At 37.1% G+C, this 19,812-nt stretch overlaps 4 protein-coding genes and 1 non-coding gene across 5 annotated transcripts; 2 read left to right on the top strand and 3 right to left on the bottom strand.

Moving 5' to 3' along the window:
- The first annotated feature begins 2,030 nt into the window (after window positions 1–2,030).
- Window positions 2,031–7,476, top strand: LOC121771755 (homeobox-leucine zipper protein ATHB-15-like). The gene is made up of 18 exons (XM_042168621.1): window positions 2,031–2,949; window positions 3,117–3,276; window positions 3,409–3,515; window positions 3,615–3,705; window positions 3,854–3,949; window positions 4,050–4,163; window positions 4,250–4,333; window positions 4,441–4,596; window positions 4,820–4,894; window positions 5,008–5,114; window positions 5,202–5,394; window positions 5,535–5,723; window positions 5,797–5,877; window positions 5,987–6,121; window positions 6,240–6,565; window positions 6,629–6,734; window positions 6,894–7,043; window positions 7,123–7,476. The coding sequence occupies exons 1-18, from the start codon at window positions 2,717–2,719 to the stop codon at window positions 7,267–7,269; spliced, it is 2,550 nt and encodes an 849-aa protein (XP_042024555.1). The 5' UTR covers window positions 2,031–2,716; the 3' UTR covers window positions 7,270–7,476.
- A 442-nt stretch (window positions 7,477–7,918) lies between these two features.
- On the bottom strand, window positions 7,919–8,470 carry LOC121771911. The gene has a single exon (XM_042168806.1). It carries the CDS (start codon window positions 8,468–8,470, stop codon window positions 7,919–7,921), a length of 552 nt encoding a protein of 183 aa, XP_042024740.1.
- Window positions 8,471–11,654: 3,184 nt separating this feature from the next.
- On the top strand, window positions 11,655–12,200 carry LOC121771910. Its single transcript, XM_042168805.1, has one exon. The coding sequence runs from the start codon at window positions 11,655–11,657 to the stop codon at window positions 12,198–12,200; it is 546 nt and encodes a 181-aa protein (XP_042024739.1).
- A 3,765-nt stretch (window positions 12,201–15,965) lies between these two features.
- Window positions 15,966–16,038, bottom strand: TRNAK-CUU. The gene has a single exon. It is a non-coding gene; the product is annotated as a tRNA-Lys (tRNA).
- A 2,686-nt stretch (window positions 16,039–18,724) lies between these two features.
- On the bottom strand, window positions 18,725–19,547 carry LOC121771907 (ubiquitin domain-containing protein 7SL RNA1-like). Its single transcript, XM_042168803.1, has one exon. The coding sequence runs from the start codon at window positions 19,519–19,521 to the stop codon at window positions 18,817–18,819; it is 705 nt and encodes a 234-aa protein (XP_042024737.1). The 5' UTR covers window positions 19,522–19,547; the 3' UTR covers window positions 18,725–18,816.
- Between the last annotated feature and the right edge of the window lie 265 nt (window positions 19,548–19,812).

Here is a 19,812-nt window from a genome sequence, read left to right as displayed (position 1 = left end):
ACAAAAAGAGTTTGTTTTTCGTTTATCAGCCTGTTGAACGTCTTCACGAAGGTTGGCCACTTCGGATAGATGTCGTCGGCAAGATAGTACCCCATGTTAAACTGGTGGTTGTTAGTAGTAAAGTTGATGGCTGGCGCTTCACAATTCAAAACTTCGGTGAAGAGGTCGGATTGGTTGAGCACGTTGATGTCGTTGTTCGATCCGGTGGCCCCGAAAAACGCAGGCCAAATCCATAGCCGGTAGTGGGGTGCTTTTGTGGCCGCTCGTGTATGATCCCCTCCACGCCACAGGGCAATTCTCCCATTGTCAATGCATGCAATCGACACTGCCAAGCATCCCGGGGAATCTATGCGCTTGTTTGTGAAGTCGGAGCAGAAACTTACAATCTGCGGTGCTTGGCTTCTTCGGGAATTCGTCGGTGAAGGCTGCCCGGACGCCTTTGCAGAAGTTCATCAAACACATCCAGTGCTATCCCAATGTGTAGATCCGCCGTTTGTCCAGTAGCAAGCTGACGGATTGCTGCAGTACATTTCTGCAGCGTCGTGAGACTGGGACGACCAGTAGCGTCGAACCCTTCTTGGAAGTACTCTTCCCGGACCGCCAATGTATTTGCGATATGCACAAATAACTCCCGCGCATGCGGAAACGGCGACGAAAGTAGATATCTCCCCATACCGGGTTCTCACAAAAGTAATCTCGTACTAACCTTGCGGCGGCTTCCTCCCGGTCACGATGGATGTATTTCCAGGGGCGCTTTTGACGCGCCGCGGCCTCCTCCTCCTCCCTACGTCGCTCTTCTTCTAGCGATTCTTCCATTATTCGTTTCATTTGCTCAAATGGATCCATGAATGGATTAAATTTGGGAGAAGAATTGGAGAGGAAAGAGAGATGATATTATAGCGATGAGAAGAAAAAAAGATGAAGGATAGTGTGTTTGTGTGTAAAATGAAAGAGTAGGAGTATTTATAGAATAAAAAAGAAAAAAAAATTCCGTTTAAAAACGGTAATATTACCGTTGAAATTTTTTATTTATTTATATTTTTTTGTGAAAAATCATTTTCTAAAAAATAATATTTATTGCGTCAGCAATGACGACGCCCACGGCGAGTGGGCGTCACGCCCCGCGCCAGAGCTCGCCATGTGGCGCTGGCGCGTGGCGAGATGGCCCGCCGACCCTCCCCCCACGAGCTAAGCGACGAGACCGAAGACCCGCAGCGGCATCCCGTTGCTGTCTCGTCTCGCCGAGACGAGACCGAGACAGGAACGGGATGCCGTTGCGGGTGCCGTTAACTTTGTTACTGCATTGGAAAAAATCATTCAGTAAAGTTTTTATTACTTAATATTTTTTCAAACTATAGGTGTATTATTGCTCTAGAACAATAGTCGACACACTTAATTTATACTTATTAGTTGTACTTACTTTATTTTAATACAATTATTATTTCGATTACAAAAAAAAAAATCACAACTCACATTTCGTATGCTATTACTATACACTAATTTTCCTAGAAAACAACCCTAATAAAGTACAACTGTAAAAAGCGTATTAAAAGTGAGCAGAGAAGTAGAATCAAGGAGACGCATGCAGATCCTCATCATGATGTCTTCTCCCTCACATCCCTTAAATATTTTTCTTGCTCCCCAGCCTTCCATTTATGCTACCTCCAACCACACACTTTTGCCACTCCCCAAATTTGTGATCAACACAACTAATTTCCTTGATTCACAATGTGTTTTTGCAGTTTTTGTGAAAACAAAAAAGAGAACTTCCAAGATTTTACATCTCTTAAAGAATTGATTTTTATACATAATACATCTGTAAAATGTAAAATTGATGGAAATTGAGTTGAGGGATAGAGAGAGAGAATCCCATTCATGAAATATTCCTGCTTGCACAGTATCAGAGAGAATCTAATGGCAGAGATTGGATAACAATAACTAGGAGTAAAAAGCAAACGACCCAATGGAAACAACACATTGAAAATAAAATAAAATAAAATAAAAACAAAGCCAGGAAAATAATAAAGGCTCCACCAAGCACTATCTGGTCTCTCTCCTTTTATCGCTTCTGTTTTTCTTCACCAACAACTCATTTTCAGTTTTCATTTCAAATCCCCATTATAGATCCATATATGAATACATACATGTGTGAGTGAATCCGTTTCAAGTGCCTTTGCATGTCACAGAAATTTTATCAATTGAAAAAAGTTTCGAATTTTAGAAATCTTGGAAACAGCTATGGGATGTTGTTATCTGTGGTGTGCTTACATATGTTGGGAGTCTCAAAGCTTCAATCTTTGCGTGAAATAGGATTGCTGTCGGGCTATTGAATCAGTTATTATGAAGGATAATTGGTGGGATTGGAGGAACGTTTGTTGGATTCAAGAAATGAAGATAAGAATAAGTGTTTCTTGATTTTGGTAACAAGGGGGATTTAGTCACCGTTACGTTTCAGCTGTCTTTTTGTTTGCTATGCAAATCAGTTAGATTTTATATCTCCAGAATTCTCCAGAATCAGGTTTAGGAATATTCTCCACTTTTAATTCTACTGTTTGGTGTAGCATAGTTGTTTATTAGCAAAGCAAGTTTTAGTATCTTTTGATTCTGTGGGAGGAAAGGGCTCTTGTAGAGAGACTGGAGTATTTAAGCTCTTCAATTAGGGATTGGGGGAAAAGGATTGATTCTTCATTTGTAGTACTTGAGGTTGTAGTTGAAGATGGCAATGTCCTGCAAAGAGAGTAGCAAGGCAGCTGCGGCCGCGGCTGCAGCTGCAGCCATGGATAATGGAAAGTATGTGCGTTATACGCCCGAGCAGGTCGAAGCCCTTGAGAGGCTATACCACGATTGTCCAAAGCCGAGCTCCATTCGCCGCCAGCAGCTCATTCGTGAGTGCCCTATTTTATCCCACATTGAGCCTAAGCAGATCAAAGTTTGGTTCCAGAACAGAAGGTATTAGTGCAGATTGTTCTTGCTGATGCCTTTTAGCACTATAGTTGATTGGTTATGTTAACTGTATCGGAATCTTTAGAGAGGCTTGTGAAGCAAAGTGTTCCTTCAAAATGATGAATGTTGCGCTCGTGAGGTAGAATATTGAACTGTTCTCTGTTTGAATACAGATGCAGAGAGAAGCAAAGAAAAGAAGCGTCAAGGCTTCAAGGTGTAAATAGGAAGCTGACTGCAATGAACAAGCTGCTGATGGAGGAGAACGATAGGTTGCAGAAACAAGTATCGCATTTGGTGTATGAGAACAGTTTCTTTCGTCAGCATACACCGAATGTGAGAATCTTGCAACTGACCTCACCATTCGTAGTTTCATAAAATTGTTTATCTCATTAAATTTAGTCCAATCTAGTGCAATATGAAATAGAGGCCTTGGTAAATTGACAGTGTTAATTATGTGGTTTGCAGAATCCACTTTCTACTAAAGACACGAGCTGTGAATCAGTGGTAACGAGTGGTGGTCAAAAGCACCACTTGACGCCTCAGCATCCGCCAAGGGATGCAAGTCCTGCAGGGTTAGTTGGGGATTTTGTTATTGTATGGTCCAATGAACTTTCTCTATGTGCGTTATTGGGGTGTCTCACCGAGTTTTATTATCATTTGTATTTTCCTAGACTTTTGTCCATTGCAGAAGAAACTTTAGCAGAGTTTCTTTCAAAGGCTACTGGAACTGCTGTTGAGTGGGTCCAAATGCCTGGAATGAAGGTATTCAAGTTCTCTCAAACTTCAGTATCTGCAATAACTCGTGTTATATGAACTTGTGGATTGATATAATCTGTTTCATTAGCTTAACGTTTTTGTTTTCTACAAATTTGAATTAGCATTTCGATTAAAATTGTGTAAATATTTGTAGCCTGGTCCGGATTCCATTGGAATCGTTGCTATTTCTCATGGTTGCCCTGGTGTGGCAGCACGAGCTTGCGGTCTGGTTGGCCTAGAACCCACCAGAGTAAGTAAAACTATCTAGTATCTGCGCTTTTCATTTTTTTCCTAGGTGTCATCTTACTTAAAGTTTAAGAGTGTTTCCGTTATCCTAATTCATATTGCAGGTCGCGGAGATCCTGAAGGATCGACCTTCATGGTTCCGTGATTGTCGAGCCGTGGATGTGGTAAACGTGCTGCCTACTGCCAATGGTGGAACCATAGAACTTTTGTACATGCAGGTATAATTTTATATTTATATATAGGTCATTTGGTTATTACCTTGTTTCTGTATGTTACTCATGGGCATATAAATTTGAAAACTTAGATATATGCGCCAACTACTCTGGCGCCTGGCCGTGACTTTTGGTTGCTGCGCTTTACCTCGGTCATGGATGATGGCAGTTTGGTGGTATGTGAACTTTGAAATTCTTTTACACCTAGTTTACGGTTTTTATATCCTGTAAATTGATTAAATTAAAAGTTTTGCATTCCTATGGTTTCACAATGTGTGCTAAGGTCTGTGAGAGGTCACTCAGCAACACCCAAAATGGTCCGAGCATGCCCCCTGTTCAGAACTTTGTCAGAGCCGAGATGTTGCCTAGTGGTTACCTAATCAGACCTTGTGAAGGAGGAGGCTCGATCATCCACATCGTAGATCACATGAATTTGGAGGTAATTGTATTTGACATTTCTAACACCCAACATCAGTTTCGATCTTTTGTTCATTTCACTTTGTGGAGTGGTTATAAGTATATTGTAGAGCATTGATACGTGTGCCACATGGTGTTTTTTTGGACTATTGTCGAAAAACATTTATCTATTGGGCAGCTTTTCTGGAAAATGATTAGCTTCTGTAACTCACTGTTAGTTTTTGGTATTGCCATTCATTCATCAGGCATTGAGTGTTCCTGAGGTGTTGCGTCCACTCTATGAATCGTCGACAGTGCTCGCTCAAAGGATAACAACTGCTGTAACATCCGAGCTTCATTCTCAACTAACTAAAACATTTTGATGAAAAAGAAAGTTTATTATGTGCTGTGAATGATCGTTCCCTTCTTTTCTTTCTTTTGTCTCTAAATTTAGGCTGTGCGCCATCTTAGGCAGATAGCTCTCGACATTTCACAGTCCAGTGTGAACAGCTGGGGCAGAAGGCCAGCAGCTCTACGAGCGCTTAGCCACAGGCTGAGTAGGTAAGATATTATCTCCTTTCCTCCATCTGGTGTCTGCATTCTGTTCCGTGGGGTCCTTGCATGTAACCATTTTGATTATTTATGCAGGGGATTTAATGAGGCTCTTAATGGGTTTGGTGACGAGGGCTGGTCGTTGATAGGCAATGATGGCGTGGATGATATCACCATTCTTGTCAACTCGAATCCAGAAAAATTGATGGGGTTGAATATCTCTTCCACAAGTGGATATAACTCTATTTGCAGTTCGATCCTGTGTGCCAAAGCCTCTATGCTTTTACAGGTCAGTAAGATTTGGTGTTGTCGACCTACTATTATTATCCTCAAGAGTTGAGATTTTCATTTATGGTGGTTGATTGATGAGCACGCGTGTTTGTGTGCGAGCGGTAAGCTTAATAAGGTATTCTTTATTTTCGGGTTCAGAATGTGCCTCCTGCAATACTGCTACGTTTTTTGCGAGAGCATAGATCAGAATGGGCGGACACCAACATCGATGCCTACTCAGCTGCTGCCGTTAAAATTGGTCCTTGTACTTTCTTGGGTCCTCGAGTTGGTAATTACGGGGGCGGCCAAGTTATGCTTCCTTTGGCTCAGACTATTGATCATGAAGAGGCAAGTATATAGAATTGTCTTTTCGTTTAATGCTTCATCTCGTTTTAACTCGGCATATCCTGTTTCTTAATAGCTGCTGGAGGTGATTAAACTCGAAGGTATTGCCCATACTGCTGAAGACTCGATGATGCCTGGGGATGTATTGCTCTTGCAGGTATATTTCGTTCTTGCTTTTGAAATGGGAATAGAGAACATGATTTCGGTCATGGCATCATGCACTCTTTGAGCTGAAAGAAGTACTTTATCATCTTAATGTTTGGCAGCTCTGTTGTGGAATGGATGAAAATGCAGTGGGCACATGTTCCGAACTCATATTTGCACCTATTGATGCCTCTTTCGCTGATGACGCTACACTGCTGCCGTCTGGTTTTCGCATCATTCCCCTTGATTCGGGCAAGGTCAGTTTACAGTTGCTGCTTTCGTCGTTTCTTTCCCTCTAAGTGAATGTACAGATGAGTTTCTAATCTGTTTAATTTTCATTGATAGATTTGATATTGTTGGATTGATTTGATTTAGGAAGCTGGCAGTCCAAATCGAACACTGGACCTTGCTTCTGCTCTGGAAACTGGGGCAGCAGGGAATAAACCACCCAACGGCCTCTCTAGTAACAGTGGCGCTACAAGGTCTGTCATGACAATCGCCTTCCAATTCGCGTTTGAAAGCCACATGCAAGATAACGTGGCATGCATGGCCCGGCAATATGTTCGCAGCATTATTTCATCAGTTCAACGTGTAGCATTAGCTCTGTCCCCCTCTGGTGTCGGTCCTCATGCTGGTCTTCGCTCACCACTTGGGACTCCTGAAGCACACACCCTCGCTCGTTGGATCTGCCGAAGCTATAGGTATACTTCACTTCAATCTCGAGCATTGTTGTTTATCCAGTTAATGAATTTGTTTCTTTCTAGGAGCTTTATGGGTGTCGAGCTTCTCAAATCGAGTGGTGGAGGGAACGATTCCATACTTAAGGAGCTGTGGCACCATTCGGATGCCATTATGTGCTGCTCTATGAAGGTACGTTATGACACTTATATCATTAGTGTTAATTGTCGGAAACGACAGTTTTTTGCGACGAAAAGAGGGTATGTTAAGGACTCGACGATAAGTCGTGTGAAAATTACTAATTCAGATATACGTCGTGTATTGGTGGTTGCCAACATCTTTTTTTGGCAGGCAGCGTCGGATTTCACGTTTGCAAACCAGGCTGGCGTAGACATGCTGGAGACGACCCTCGTTGCACTTCAAGACATCTCTCTGGAGAAAATATTCGATGATCATGGGCGCAAGAACATCTGCTCCGAGTTCCCACAGATAATGAATCAGGTGAGCAACCAAACACTTGTTACCAACAACGCCCTTTTTTGTTGACACAGAAGCCTTAAAAACACGTTGTAAACGACAGGGTTTTGCCACTCTTCCGGGAGGCATCTGTTTGTCGAGCATGGGCAGGCCCGTCTCGTATGAGAAAGCTGTCGCGTGGAAAGTCCTGAACGACGATGAAAATGCTCATTGCATCTGCTTCACGTTCGTGAACTGGTCGTTTGTTTGAAGTAGCTGGATGTACGTTTGAATGATTAAAAACACCAGTAACTATGTTGTTTTGATCATGATTTGTTTCTATTACACAACTATGGCGTTTGTATTTTGCTTGGGTACTACTTTTGCCTTTTTGGGGTTGATGCAGCTGTTTATGGATGATGCCTGGTTTAGAAACTTACTTTTTTTAGTAAATATTTTAGACCTCGTTTGAACATTAGACTTCTCTGTTTCTTCACATGTTTCTTGTTTTGATTATGATGCTCGTATATGGATCTTTAAAGAGAATAATAACGGTTTCGTGACTCGAACATCTGACTTATTGGTTGGAGTACCAAGTGTTTTACATTGTATATTTACTTAGCACAAATTTTATAAAACAAAAATTTTATTTGCGTCTGATAGTGTACATAAATAAGCGATAGTACTAAATTTTTGATTGATTTCAAAATCAGAATTTAGCAAAAGTTTAATTATATAGTATACAAGTATAAATTCTTTTATTCCTTTATAGTGTCTAGCTAAATTACATTTCCTTGTACATTCCTTGACCAAAACAAACCTACATATTTCTAATTACATCTTTCTTCAATATTCCCCTTGCATAATCACATAAAATTGCAATAAGCTTCCATTTTTTCCATAAAAAAATAAAATAAAAATCAAGAAGCAAACGCATTTTGCTTCTTCAAATCCCTATAAAACTTGGTGATGAACTTCTCCGCAGCTTCATCAACGCGATGATCTTCTTCGATCTCCCTCACCGGGAACGGCGAGTCCGTTACCCTCACCGCCGCCGCCCTCCCCAACCCGGGCAGCGCCGGCGACGGCGCCGCGCTGCTCGCCATCTCCACCGCCGCCTCCCACATCTCGCCCTCGCTCGCCCCCCTCGGGCTGCTGCTCTTCCTCTTTCCGAGGTGGAACGGCAGCCGGAAAGCCGGGCTTCTGCTGCAGCTGAACTCGTACTCGGCCCCACGGGCAGAGTACGAGAGCTGCGGCTCTTGGGCGGCCGCGCCGCGGCCGCGGCCACCGTGGTGGTGGTGGTTGAAGAGGAGGTTGTGCATTGCGGCTTTTCCGGCGATCTTGCCGCGCTTCATCATCATGTTGAGATCGGATAATAGGTTGGACTTTGATATGCCTTTTCTCAACATGAAATATGCCACTTTTACTATGCTCCAAAATTTCTTGGCAATGATTGGTAGATTTTGCTCCATTTCTTGATTCTTGAATTTGGAAGTGTTTTGGTGTTTGAATTTGATTGGTGGTGGGATTTTGATTTGGAGAGTTTTTGTTAATATGGGGAGGAATTTATTTTGTTTGAACAAGTGGAGGGATGTGAGGGGTGAATTTATAGGGAGAGGGGGTTGTACCTTGTGATGACGAGGAAGTACAATAATTTCACCTAATTATTGTTTGGCTAAGTTAGTTGGATATTTATAGGCTGTCTACAATTGGGAAAATTTAGTTATATTTTCATAGGCCTCCATAAGCTTACAACTCAATTAAAACTCTTTACATAATTACATCCACATTTTTTTGTTGCTAAATCATGTTATTTAATGCAATTGACGAATGATACCTAAATCAAACCATGCTTATATGTGCAATTGTTTATTAGATGGCTATATGATTTTTGTTGAATGATTAGATGAAAATATCATGTATAGGTAACTTGATAGTAAGAAATGTGGGAATTGTTGAACTCCTTTGTTAAAGTGGCCGGCTCAGTCACTTTCTTAATTTTAGCCTTTTTCAACTTTATTTACTTTCACGTTTCTTCTTATTTTAGTTTTTATTTAAATTTTCATAGCGTTGATGCATTCCAAATTGCAACTCAAACAACGTGACGATTTGTGTTAGTTACATGGTCACATCCCATTTGACCTATAAAAAAAGAGAAATACACAGAAAAAATTGAAAAGGACTAATATGTGAATATTTTACTTTCTTTACAAGTATAATACTAATCAAACTACATTGTATGAATATTGTGCATTATGAAATTTATTGTTTTTTTAATACGTTAAGTAGAAAAACAAACATGATAGATATACCTAACTTATTTAAACTGGCCGGCCGCATACAGCAATTAGAGGCTTATTGTTGATATTGTGAAAGGGGTTAAGAAATAAGAAAGAAAGAAAAAATTTAAAAATTATCTGTAAAATAATGTAATATATACGTTTTATTTTTGAAGTTCAAAAAATGAAAGAATTCAATGGAAAAGGATCCACTCTAAAAAAGTGGGTAGTTAATGGTGAATATAAAGAATGATTCTCTCACTTTCATCTGTTTCTTTTGAAGCAAACAAGTCCCTCTCTCTCTGGTTTTTAACTTTATTGGTTTCTGCCAATGGTGGTTTACTTAGCTACAAAGGTTGCCATATAATTTGGTATATAAATAAATAGAAAAAGTTACTACTACTATTTTCACTTGGCAAAATATCAAATCCCAAACCTATTTGGGTAAGGAAAAGGAAAGTGTTCCGTGGCAGCATCAATCATTGGATTTAGGGTTACTATAAGAGCATCAGCAATGGCGCCCGTCCCGGTGAAATTCTGACCGGCGTGCCGGAATTCCGCGACGGACGTCCGCCATTGTGCATGGTATGCACGGATACGGAATTCCGCCGAGGACACCGCAGTTCTGCGGCGTTACGCGAAATTCCGTCGCGACGTGCGTGCGGACGTCCGCGCGGAATTCCCGTTTAATTCCGGAAATTGTTTAATTTGTGAATTTGTGGTTTTTTTAATTGTGGGAAGTCCTTCGGGAAGTCCTTGGGGATGTCCGCCACTGTGCAGTTGGAAGTCCTTATGACGTGGCAGTGCAGTGGGAAGTCCGTATGACGTGGCAAGAGGTGTTTTTAGAAATTCCACGGGGAATTCCGCGCCACTGTTGATGCTCTAAAACAGCACCATACCTATTATTTACAATCTTTATCTAGCTATTTTATTACATCCCCCTCTACCTTTGGAATATAGGATGATGTCTATTTTTATTGAATGAATGAATACTTATTTCGGTTACTTACAAATATTGAATTGTGTTTTTTAATTGTTAGAAGTACTTTAAATAATCACAAATAATAATTTTTTATCTTGGGTATGTATGTAGTGTCCAATTTTGACTTTACTACTTCTAATTGTCTAATTAACGCTTGATACACATTTTAGCCAATTCTATATTAATGGTTAATCGATGTGTAATTCTCTTATGAAACTACCAAACTCCATCGAGCTTTACAGCTAATAAATTCATATGTTTGAAATTTTCTTTGGAATTTTTTTGGACATATGATTAACTCATTGTTTGAAATTCCAAATGTGCTAATAACTAATTAATCAAGAAAGTCTAGTCCAAGCCGACATTTTATTCAATTCAAGAAAGCCCTGTTGCATATACAGCTAATAAAACATCAAATTCGTGGCCTAAACTACCACTTTTTTTCCATTAATTAATAAATATCTCTCTTTCCATTAAAACAGCTTTGTGCTCGCAAAATTCAAGTTGAAGAGTCTGGTTAAAAGCATTTTCCAACCAATAATATACCTTAATTCGAGAAACACAAATGCGAGGTTGGAAAAGTATTTTGAATTCATCAAAAAGAATACAAAGTGAGAGAGTAGGGCTAGAGCTTAATTAAGCATTCATAATTAGAGCATAAAGGCAAACAAATTAGCGCACATGCTTGATTTTATGGGTAATGAAGAGGCTCTTATTTCCCCATGTTTTCTTTAAGGTTGTAAACATTCTCTTGTGGGTTAAGAATCACCAAAACTTCTTCATATTAAAGATTACTTATGCTTAATTACAAGAAAAATGCCTCTTATTTTTCTTTCTTTTACACGTATATTCAGTAGCTACTCAAGATTAAATTATCTAAAGATTGTCCGAAATTGAATTTACCAGATATTATCACATGTCATAGGTGAAAACTAATCATTAGTAGCATTATCCGAGAATAACTACCATATATGTCTTACTGAACAACATTCATAATTAAGACAGCAATCTTGTCTAACAATCCATCAAACCGAACACCACCCGAGTATATTTTGTATAGCCGTGCTCTTAAAGTACAACCATTATTAGCTCAAAAATTGAAAAAGTAGAAGATTAAAGAGTATATACATGTGAGTGTATCTGAATCAAAGAAACATGAAACGCATGATCCACACAGTGTACGTAACCTCTTTTATTATTCAAATACTCCAATAATACCTAACAAATTCCAAATCACAGGAGCTCCAATTATTAACTCCTAAGCTTGCTTTAGCCAACGTACAACTCACTAAAGCCTACCTTCTCTCTCCAAATCCCCTTTAAATACCATTCTTCACATGAAAAAAAAATCAACCAAACAATCATCTCTCTCTCTTTCTCTAAAAATAAAAAAAAATGGAGCAAAATATGCCAATCATAGCAAAAAAATTCTGGAGCGTAGTCCGAGTTCTCTACTTCATGCTGAGAAAAGGCATCTCCAAAGCCAAGCTATTATCCGATCTCAGCACGATGCTGAAGCGCGGCAAAATCGCCGGAAAAGCCGCCATCCACAACCTGATCTTCCACCACGCTGCCGCGGTCACCGCCGCCGCCTCCTCCCGCCGCCGGGATCCGATAAACGAGTACGAGTTCAGCTGCAGCAGCAGCCCGGCCTTCGCCTTCCCCTCCTTCCACCGCGGCAACGGCAAGCCGCCGCAGATCGACGCCGAGATGCTGGCGGCGGCGCTCGAGGTGTTCAGCAGCGCCGCCGCGTCGCCCGCGCTGCCCGGGTTCGGGCCGAGCCCGATGGTGCGGCAGCTGCGGATAACGGACTCGCCCTTCCCCATGTGCGACGCCGCCGACGACAATCAGCACGTCGATGAGGCGGCGGAGAGGTTTATTGTGAAGTTTTATAGTGATTTGAAGCGGCAGTGCTCCAAATCGCCGTCGCCGTACTCTTGATTTGGGAATTTAATTAGGGTTTGTGTTTATTGATTTTTAAGGGAAGGTAATTTGGATTTCGTGCATGGTGTTGTTGTACATGCAATAAATATCTCTCACTCCAAAACTCCGATACTAGAGAAGATTGATTAGTGGAAAACAACTTAGTACGAAAAAGCAAAAGTAGATTTAAATTAGATTCTAAATAAAATAAATAACTTTAAAGTTGTGGCTGCGTGAATATGCATAAAATTCTGGTCAAGGAAAAAATGAGCTTTAACTAGTGGGATATGAGAAAGGCAAAAATCACTGACCTAGTTGCCTTTTTCTGATTTTAAGAAAATTCTAAGCTTCGTTTATAAATTAAATCGTAAGATGAACGATATATAGGAGTATTTTTTTAGGCATTTATGAAATTTTGTTAAATTATGAAGTTTAGATCAGCGAATGATTTTTCCGACTGATTTTTAAAATTGCAAGACAAATCAGAATTGACTATATTTCATGATTTTTCTCACAATTTTTATAAAATTTTAAAGTAAAATCCTTGAGTGATTGAATGATTAGCAAAACTATTCTAATTAGCAAAAATACAAGATAAATATAAACGCTGTAATAAAGAATCTCGATCACATGAACTGACTACTTTACAACCTTCACAAACTTAATTTAATAACGAGTAATTTATTACTATATAGTAGTATTACATTTTCCCAATATATTATATAAATACAACATATACTTTATTGTATGTTTGATCTGTAAAATCTGACTATTCAAAGAGTACTTCCTAAATCTTTGACTTTATTCGTTGTAACGGTCACTTTCCCTATATATCCATCAAATATTTAATCCTAATCAGGTTTTATTTATTACACTAAAAAAAGTTAGTCTCAGTTGCCAAGAGCCATATATTTTTTTCATCTAATACTAGGTGCACACTGAATTTGAAATCTTTATGTTCATAATTGCTGTCTCAATTTTATAATAATGATTATTTATATTCACAACTTTCTTTGTCTTGTTCAAAATTTCCAAACACTGCAAAATTATACTACATGCATTGTAGTAATTGTTAATTTGTGATGAGTTATTCGTGCATTATATAAATTATTTTATTTATGATTAGCTTTTATTTTATTTTCTCTATTAAAACTGATTTCCTAGTCGCAAATACTTACTCCTTTCACCATTAACTATCGCTTATTGCAATTTTTTGGATTTTAATATAATTAAATTTCTCATTTCACTTTTAAGTTACTATGTTTCGAATTGACATCATATTTTACTAATTCATTTCATCTATATTCTATAAATTAATAATATCATATAAAAATAGACCTTACATTTAAATAATTTTTTTTGCTATTTTTCTTTATAATGTGACATTTATTTATGGAAGGAGGGAATATATTTTTGTAAAGCACATTTTGCATGGGCACGTACGTGGCGTGGAGGAGTGACTCAGCTGCTTCGTGACTTCATTTTCAGTTGGACAAATAATTTTCCCAAATTCAAACTTTATAGTATATGGAAAAATAGGACGAAAATTGAGGAAATAAACGCCAATAATTTAGGTGTTGTGACATTTGGATTTGACACTTGTCGCCTTTTGAATTTGCCTTATTTTTTTACCCATTTCTTGGAGCTGCTTTACAAACTTTTCCCCACTTTCACTAAGATGCATCTTTTGAGAAAGCAAACTCTTCTTTTCAATTTTGTTTTCATTTACACGTTTATTATAAACTTGTTCATTGGTTTGGACCCAAGAAACTATATGTTACCTCAATTATTATCAAATAGACCTTAAGTTTTTTATATTTATGAAGATTCTATCCAAATATCTTCGTCTTTTAATAGACCCTCAATTAAATTCGAATCTTTTTCAATGAGTATATAAGAAGTGATTCTATTTTTTCAACTGAGTCCATGCGTAATTTGTCTAATGATGGCTTGATAAATCCGGGTACATTATAAATTTTAATTAATAACTAACTAAAATAGTAGTAGTATACCATAAAGTAGTTGGATATAGGTGCAAGTATCTTATTTTAAAGATTTTGCCTTTTTGAACTAACCCTTTCGCCCAATTCAAACTCAAACATTTTGTTTCTATATTTTAAATATTACTACTATACCATCTCTTTTCTCAATTGGCTGCGTTTAGAATTAACTAAGAATTTAGATTTGGATTCTTTCTATTTAGATTTGGATTCTTACTATACCATCTATTTAGATTTTTCCTTTTTAAACTAACCTGTTTCGCCCAATTCAAACTCAAACATCTCGTTTTAACATTTTGAGTTCTTTCTATTTAGATTTGGATTCTCAACATTATGAATTGATTCATTTAAAATCCTAAATATACAAAAATTTTAAAATTTGTGTCCAAAACTTAGCTTCGAATCCTACATTTTAAAAGTGGTGTTAATAGAATCATTAAAATAATTAATGAAATTTCAGGTTTTATTGAAATGGTAACCCACATTATATAAATCAGGGTCAAGAACTCAAGATCAATTGACCCACAAATCACAATCTAATTTGCGGTTGCAAACTAAAATGTCATTAAATCCATTGGGAAGCAATATCCTACCAAATATTATTTTATAGATATAAAATTCAAATTGAAAAATTAAGAGAATTTGGAACTGGAAAACATTTTTTGTGATATCAAACAATGAAATTCAATGAACATGAAATTAAAATTTAATGCTCCAAATCCAAGCCTAACATTTCATTTCATGGTACTAAACGGATTCTTAGAATGAACAAATCAAACTCTTACATTTTCCAATTCATTTTATAAAATGTATCAACACAAGAATATACTCTATGGTTCATATATGAAGTTTTCAATATTCATTCCGTTTAATATTTTAATAATTTCGGCCTCTATGTATATGGGCGTATTTTTTTAAGTTAAGGCTTTTAAATCTTAGAGTTTCATCATAAATTTGTGGGTTATACAGCTAAACAATATTCTTGGTATATATCCAAAAACTAATCATCCTAGTTAACTGAACATACGGAAAGTACTTTAAATATCAATTCTTTATATCCACTAATTAGGATATAATTGAGAATTGTTAAATTAAGTTTATCCACAAATCATTGACATTAATTCAAAAATCTGGCACCTTTATTGCAACTTGTAGGAATTTGCTAACATTAATTGATCTATATCTGCAATAGCAATATGTTAAAGTACATCTCATTGTCTGCTAAGATATGCAAATTAAAGTTTCTATTTGGATCAATATTAAAGTTGTTTCAATGCAAAAATAAAATTAATTAGTCAACCCAAATTGTATGACTAAGAATATGCGAAAAAAAAACTAATTAGCCAGTCGTCCATTTTCTCAATCCAAAGATTGAGATTTGATCTTAGTTCTTTATTGAAAAAGTGCTAATATTTAAATACTTTAAATACACACACATATAATCTATACTCAATCATGGAAACTTTCAAGACCTAAATTACTATATATATTAATTTATATTATATAGTGTAGTTGGTAATCTATAACTCATTGCAACAAATCTAACGATATTCTAATTTTAAATTTGTCGCTATAAGTAAATAATTTATGTATGCACTACACCCGATGACTTTATTCTATGTTTTTCCTTTGGGCTTTATTTGTTTCCCTTTAGTTATGAGTATAATTTTATTTGCCTCAAAATATTTGTTACTGAGGAGTATTATTTTATTACAAAATTTGTAATGTTACTGCATTGGCCCACAAATAAAGCCCAAAGAGTAAAAATGAATTAAAATAATCGCGCCCACCGTGGGGCTCGAACCCACGACCACAAGGTTAAGAGCCTTGCGCTCTACCAACTGAGCTAGACGGGCTTATATTCTTTATTAGGTCAAACTTAATATGGATATTAAACTTTAATCTATAATGTAAATAGCGAAAAGATATGGAGTAGTAATTAAGAAGAGAGTACATAATTCAATTACTTTTTTTGCACTATTTTGAACAAAGACTTAATCAACATATGAGCTACTTTCGCACTATTTTCGTACTGATTTTTTTGCACTATTTTTGCAGTATAATTGCACAATTTTACTCTTTTTCTTATCACTTTTTTATTATTTAAATCTCTATATTTTATTTTTCTCTTTGATTCCCTTTCTTTCCCCCCATTTATTCTCTCGTCTCTCTCTATTTTTCATTTTTTCTAAAATTCATTTATTAAAAAATAAATACTCCATATACCATAAAATTAAATATCACAACAATAATATGAAAAATATGAACATTTAGTTGGACACGAATTTTAATGCATAATTGGTAAAGTAAGAGAGATGTAGAGAAATGATAGTGGAAGTAGTGCAGTTGGATTTCTAAAATTAGCAAGTTCGTATTTTTCATGGACGGAACAAAAGAGTAATACTAGTTCATATCTTTCAGGAACGGATGGAATATATACTATTCAAAAATAAATAAAAAATATTGAAAATATGTTCAAGACTGTTTTATGGAGTACAAATATGGTGTATTTAATTTTGGCACCTAATTAGAGTAAAAAAAATATTTAACAAAAAAAATACTACAATAAACTTTATATAGCGGTGACGAAAGGAAAACCAACTTTCTATTATAAAAGTTTAAACTTTTGGGTGTTATTTAAAGAAATTCTGATAATTATGAATTTGTTTATATTTTTATATTTTTATATTTCGAATATTTTGTTTCTTTATAAACTAATGGGATTACAAGAATTGCTACAATATTTTGAAACAGTCGCTAATTATATAATTAAATAAATTATAAATATATAAACATGATTTTTTATAACCCATCATTTAATTTATCTCTACTTAAAACAATATTATAAAGCAGTATATTAGTTAAGATCTTAAATATAATTATGAGAAGAAATTTAAAATGATTAAAGGCATCAATCTTTATACTACATGCTACGGTGCTAGCCAAGAGAGTAGGAGTTGTATATATCTAAAGTATATATAAAGTATAATTTCCTTACTACTGATCCAGGTTTAACTATGCCAGCATCAAACAGACTCTTCTCTTCTCTTGTTCAGTTTAATGTTAATATGGGACTAAGTTAGATATTTATCTTCATCTGGGAAATTTTCTATCTATGGTTTTGTACGTTGCATTCTATTCTATTTTCAAATGGATGTTTCATGTTTGTATAATAATATCTCTGTCGTACTTTCGATTCTTATATAAATACGCCTTAAGTGTTCCAAATTTTATTACGGAATATAGGGTTTTTCGCCGCGGCTGCTTCTATTGCATTTACATAGCAGCAGAAGAGGTAAACATTTCCCCCATGTTTTTCTTTCCATTTCTTTCGATTACAATTAGTTTGTTTGATCTTCATAAAATAACTGGTCATCTATTTTATGGTCTCTTCTTTTGGATAGAAGCATTCAAGCGTGGGATCTTGGAATCGGAGATTTTGTTCACTTCTTACCAAGAGGTTTCTTTAAATTCTCAGTATTAATTAATTGCACTCGACTGTAATAATAGATCTATTGCAATATTAACATTGTTAATGTGTATCTTAGTTAGATCTGCAAATTTATGATGTCGTGTTTTATATTTTATATCATCTTTATCTGATGAGGCTTCTTCATCTGAGGAGGCTTCTTTCTCTGACGAGTCTTCTTCATCTTATGAGGCTTCTTTATCTGATGAGTCTTCATCCGATTACGAGTACACATACGTTGCACAGGTAGACGAAGGAATGCGTAACGACAGATTGTTTCTCTTTGGATGTTGCAATGTTTGGTTACTTGTGCTATGTTTGCTATTTTCAAATGGATATTTCATGTTTGTATAATAATATCTATGTCGTACTTTTGCACTATTTGCGCACTGTTTTCGCACTATTTTGCACCATTTTGCACTTTCACTTCCTTTTTGTTATTTTAATTTTTATATTTTATTTTTCACTGGATCCCTTTTGTCTATTCCCCATTTCTTTCATCTCCCAGTTTTCCATTTTTCTGAGTTTTATTATTTAAAAAAAATCAATATACACATAAAAAAATATCACAACAATAAATATATATATATTTAAAATATGTTAAAGGTTGTTTTATATAAATATGATGTATTTAATTGTGGCACCTATTTAGTAATATTAATATATTTTTTTCATTTAAAAATAATACAATAAACTATGTATAGCGGTGATTGAAACAAGGAGTGATTATGGGGTCGATCACTTTGCTCGCATCCTAGAGAAACTACTCTCGTTGATATTAAGCTGGTTTGAAAACCTAAAGCATCTGCGCGGATACTCCCTTGTCTCGAAGCGTTTTGCTTTGGTTTTTATGAATTCAAATATGTTCATTTGACTCATTTATTATACACTAAATTTCTCCTCTGTATTTTTTACGTTAGAAGATAAATGGTTGTTAGAACCCTAGAAAATAGAAAAGATATGTTAGGCCTCCCTTTAAAAAACCTAACATGCAGAAGGAAAAAAAAAACCAGGGTTAGAGCGGTTGAATATTGATCTCTCTCTTAACGAATAGAATAAGCACATTGTGTATCTATCCATTGAAATGATATGTAAATCCATTATAGTGTGAGAAAAACATCAAGAAAGGGGAAATAAATGGTTGATGAAGAATAAGGAGGCAAAGTCAAGAACCACCGGAAACACTGCCACTAAAAATCTCAATGGTATCCCCCTGGCCAACATGATGCCACCGGAAAGAGCGATCATCATCCATCACATTCTGCTTAAAAATGAAGAAGTACCCTTCCTTGGGCAGATTCATCTTCTGCAGCTTCTTCCTCAGCTCCCCCACATTCTCCCCGGGCCCCACCTCCACCCCCACCTTCTCCGCCCCATACTGCGCCACCACCCTCAACCCCCCTCCTCCTCCTCCCCGGAGCCCCACCGCCACCTCGGAATTATGCCCGAGGTCGCAGTCCACGAGCGTCTTGTGGTCGGGAAGCTCGTTCCCGACCACAAGACGGGAGACGGGGGCAGTCAAGAGTTCGAGCTCGCTGATTCTCTCCTTAAGGCGGCGGACAGTGTCCTTGGCGTCCATGTCGAGGGCGACGAGCTTGGGGGAGGAGGGGAGTTTTAAGAGGAGTCGGAGCTTGGAGGGGGGGTGGTCGGGGGGGAGGAGGAGGTGGATGCGGGACCGGTCGAGGATGTCGGAGTGGTGGACGTTGAGGTCGTCGCGGAGGATGGCGCCGTTGAAGACGAGGGTTTGGATGGGGACGGGGAAGCCGTGCTCCTTTTGGATCTTCTCTTTGATTTCCAGGATCGTGTCGAAGTAGCCCACTTCCACGCAGAACGGATTGCCGCCGTTGCTTCTGTAGAAGATCAGATCCATTTTCCAAAGAGAAACAGGGTGGCTTTTCACACTAATCAATAACTGAATGCGGCGGTTATGGGAATGCAGGTATGCCTTCAGTTTTATTTTCCATTCATTTCGTGATTAAACTAACTAACTAATTCTTTTCATTTGCTACTGCATTTCTTCAATTTTCTACGACTTTTTTTTTGTAATTTCATGTATTGTTCCAAATCATTTTTTAATGTGTTTTTTTCCGAGGCAAACGCTCAATTGGACGTTTAGAGCTCTAAATTTTACTAAAATTTTGCATGTAAGTACTTACTTTGA

Source organism: Salvia splendens, chromosome 16 (assembly GCF_004379255.2).
Source record: "Salvia splendens isolate huo1 chromosome 16, SspV2, whole genome shotgun sequence".
Taxonomy (NCBI): Eukaryota; Viridiplantae; Streptophyta; class Magnoliopsida; order Lamiales; family Lamiaceae; genus Salvia; species Salvia splendens.
This window is presented reverse-complemented; position numbering and strand designations above follow the sequence as displayed.

Bases quoted from the DNA above. Each gene is read 5' to 3' on its own strand.
- LOC121771907 (XM_042168803.1), bottom strand. From the start codon at position 19,521: ATGGATCTGATCTTCTACAGAAGCAACGGCGGCAATCCGTTCTGCGTG.
- LOC121771911 (XM_042168806.1), bottom strand. From the start codon at position 8,470: ATGGAGCAAAATCTACCAATCATTGCCAAGAAATTTTGGAGCATAGTA.
- LOC121771910 (XM_042168805.1), top strand. From the start codon at position 11,655: ATGGAGCAAAATATGCCAATCATAGCAAAAAAATTCTGGAGCGTAGTC.
- LOC121771755 (XM_042168621.1), top strand. From the start codon at position 2,717: ATGGCAATGTCCTGCAAAGAGAGTAGCAAGGCAGCTGCGGCCGCGGCT. The intron at 6,735-6,893 runs GTACGTTATGAC...TTTTTTTGGCAG, and splicing joins TTATGTGCTGCTCTATGAAG to GCAGCGTCGGATTTCACGTT. The intron at 7,044-7,122 runs GTGAGCAACCAA...TGTAAACGACAG, and splicing joins TCCCACAGATAATGAATCAG to GGTTTTGCCACTCTTCCGGG.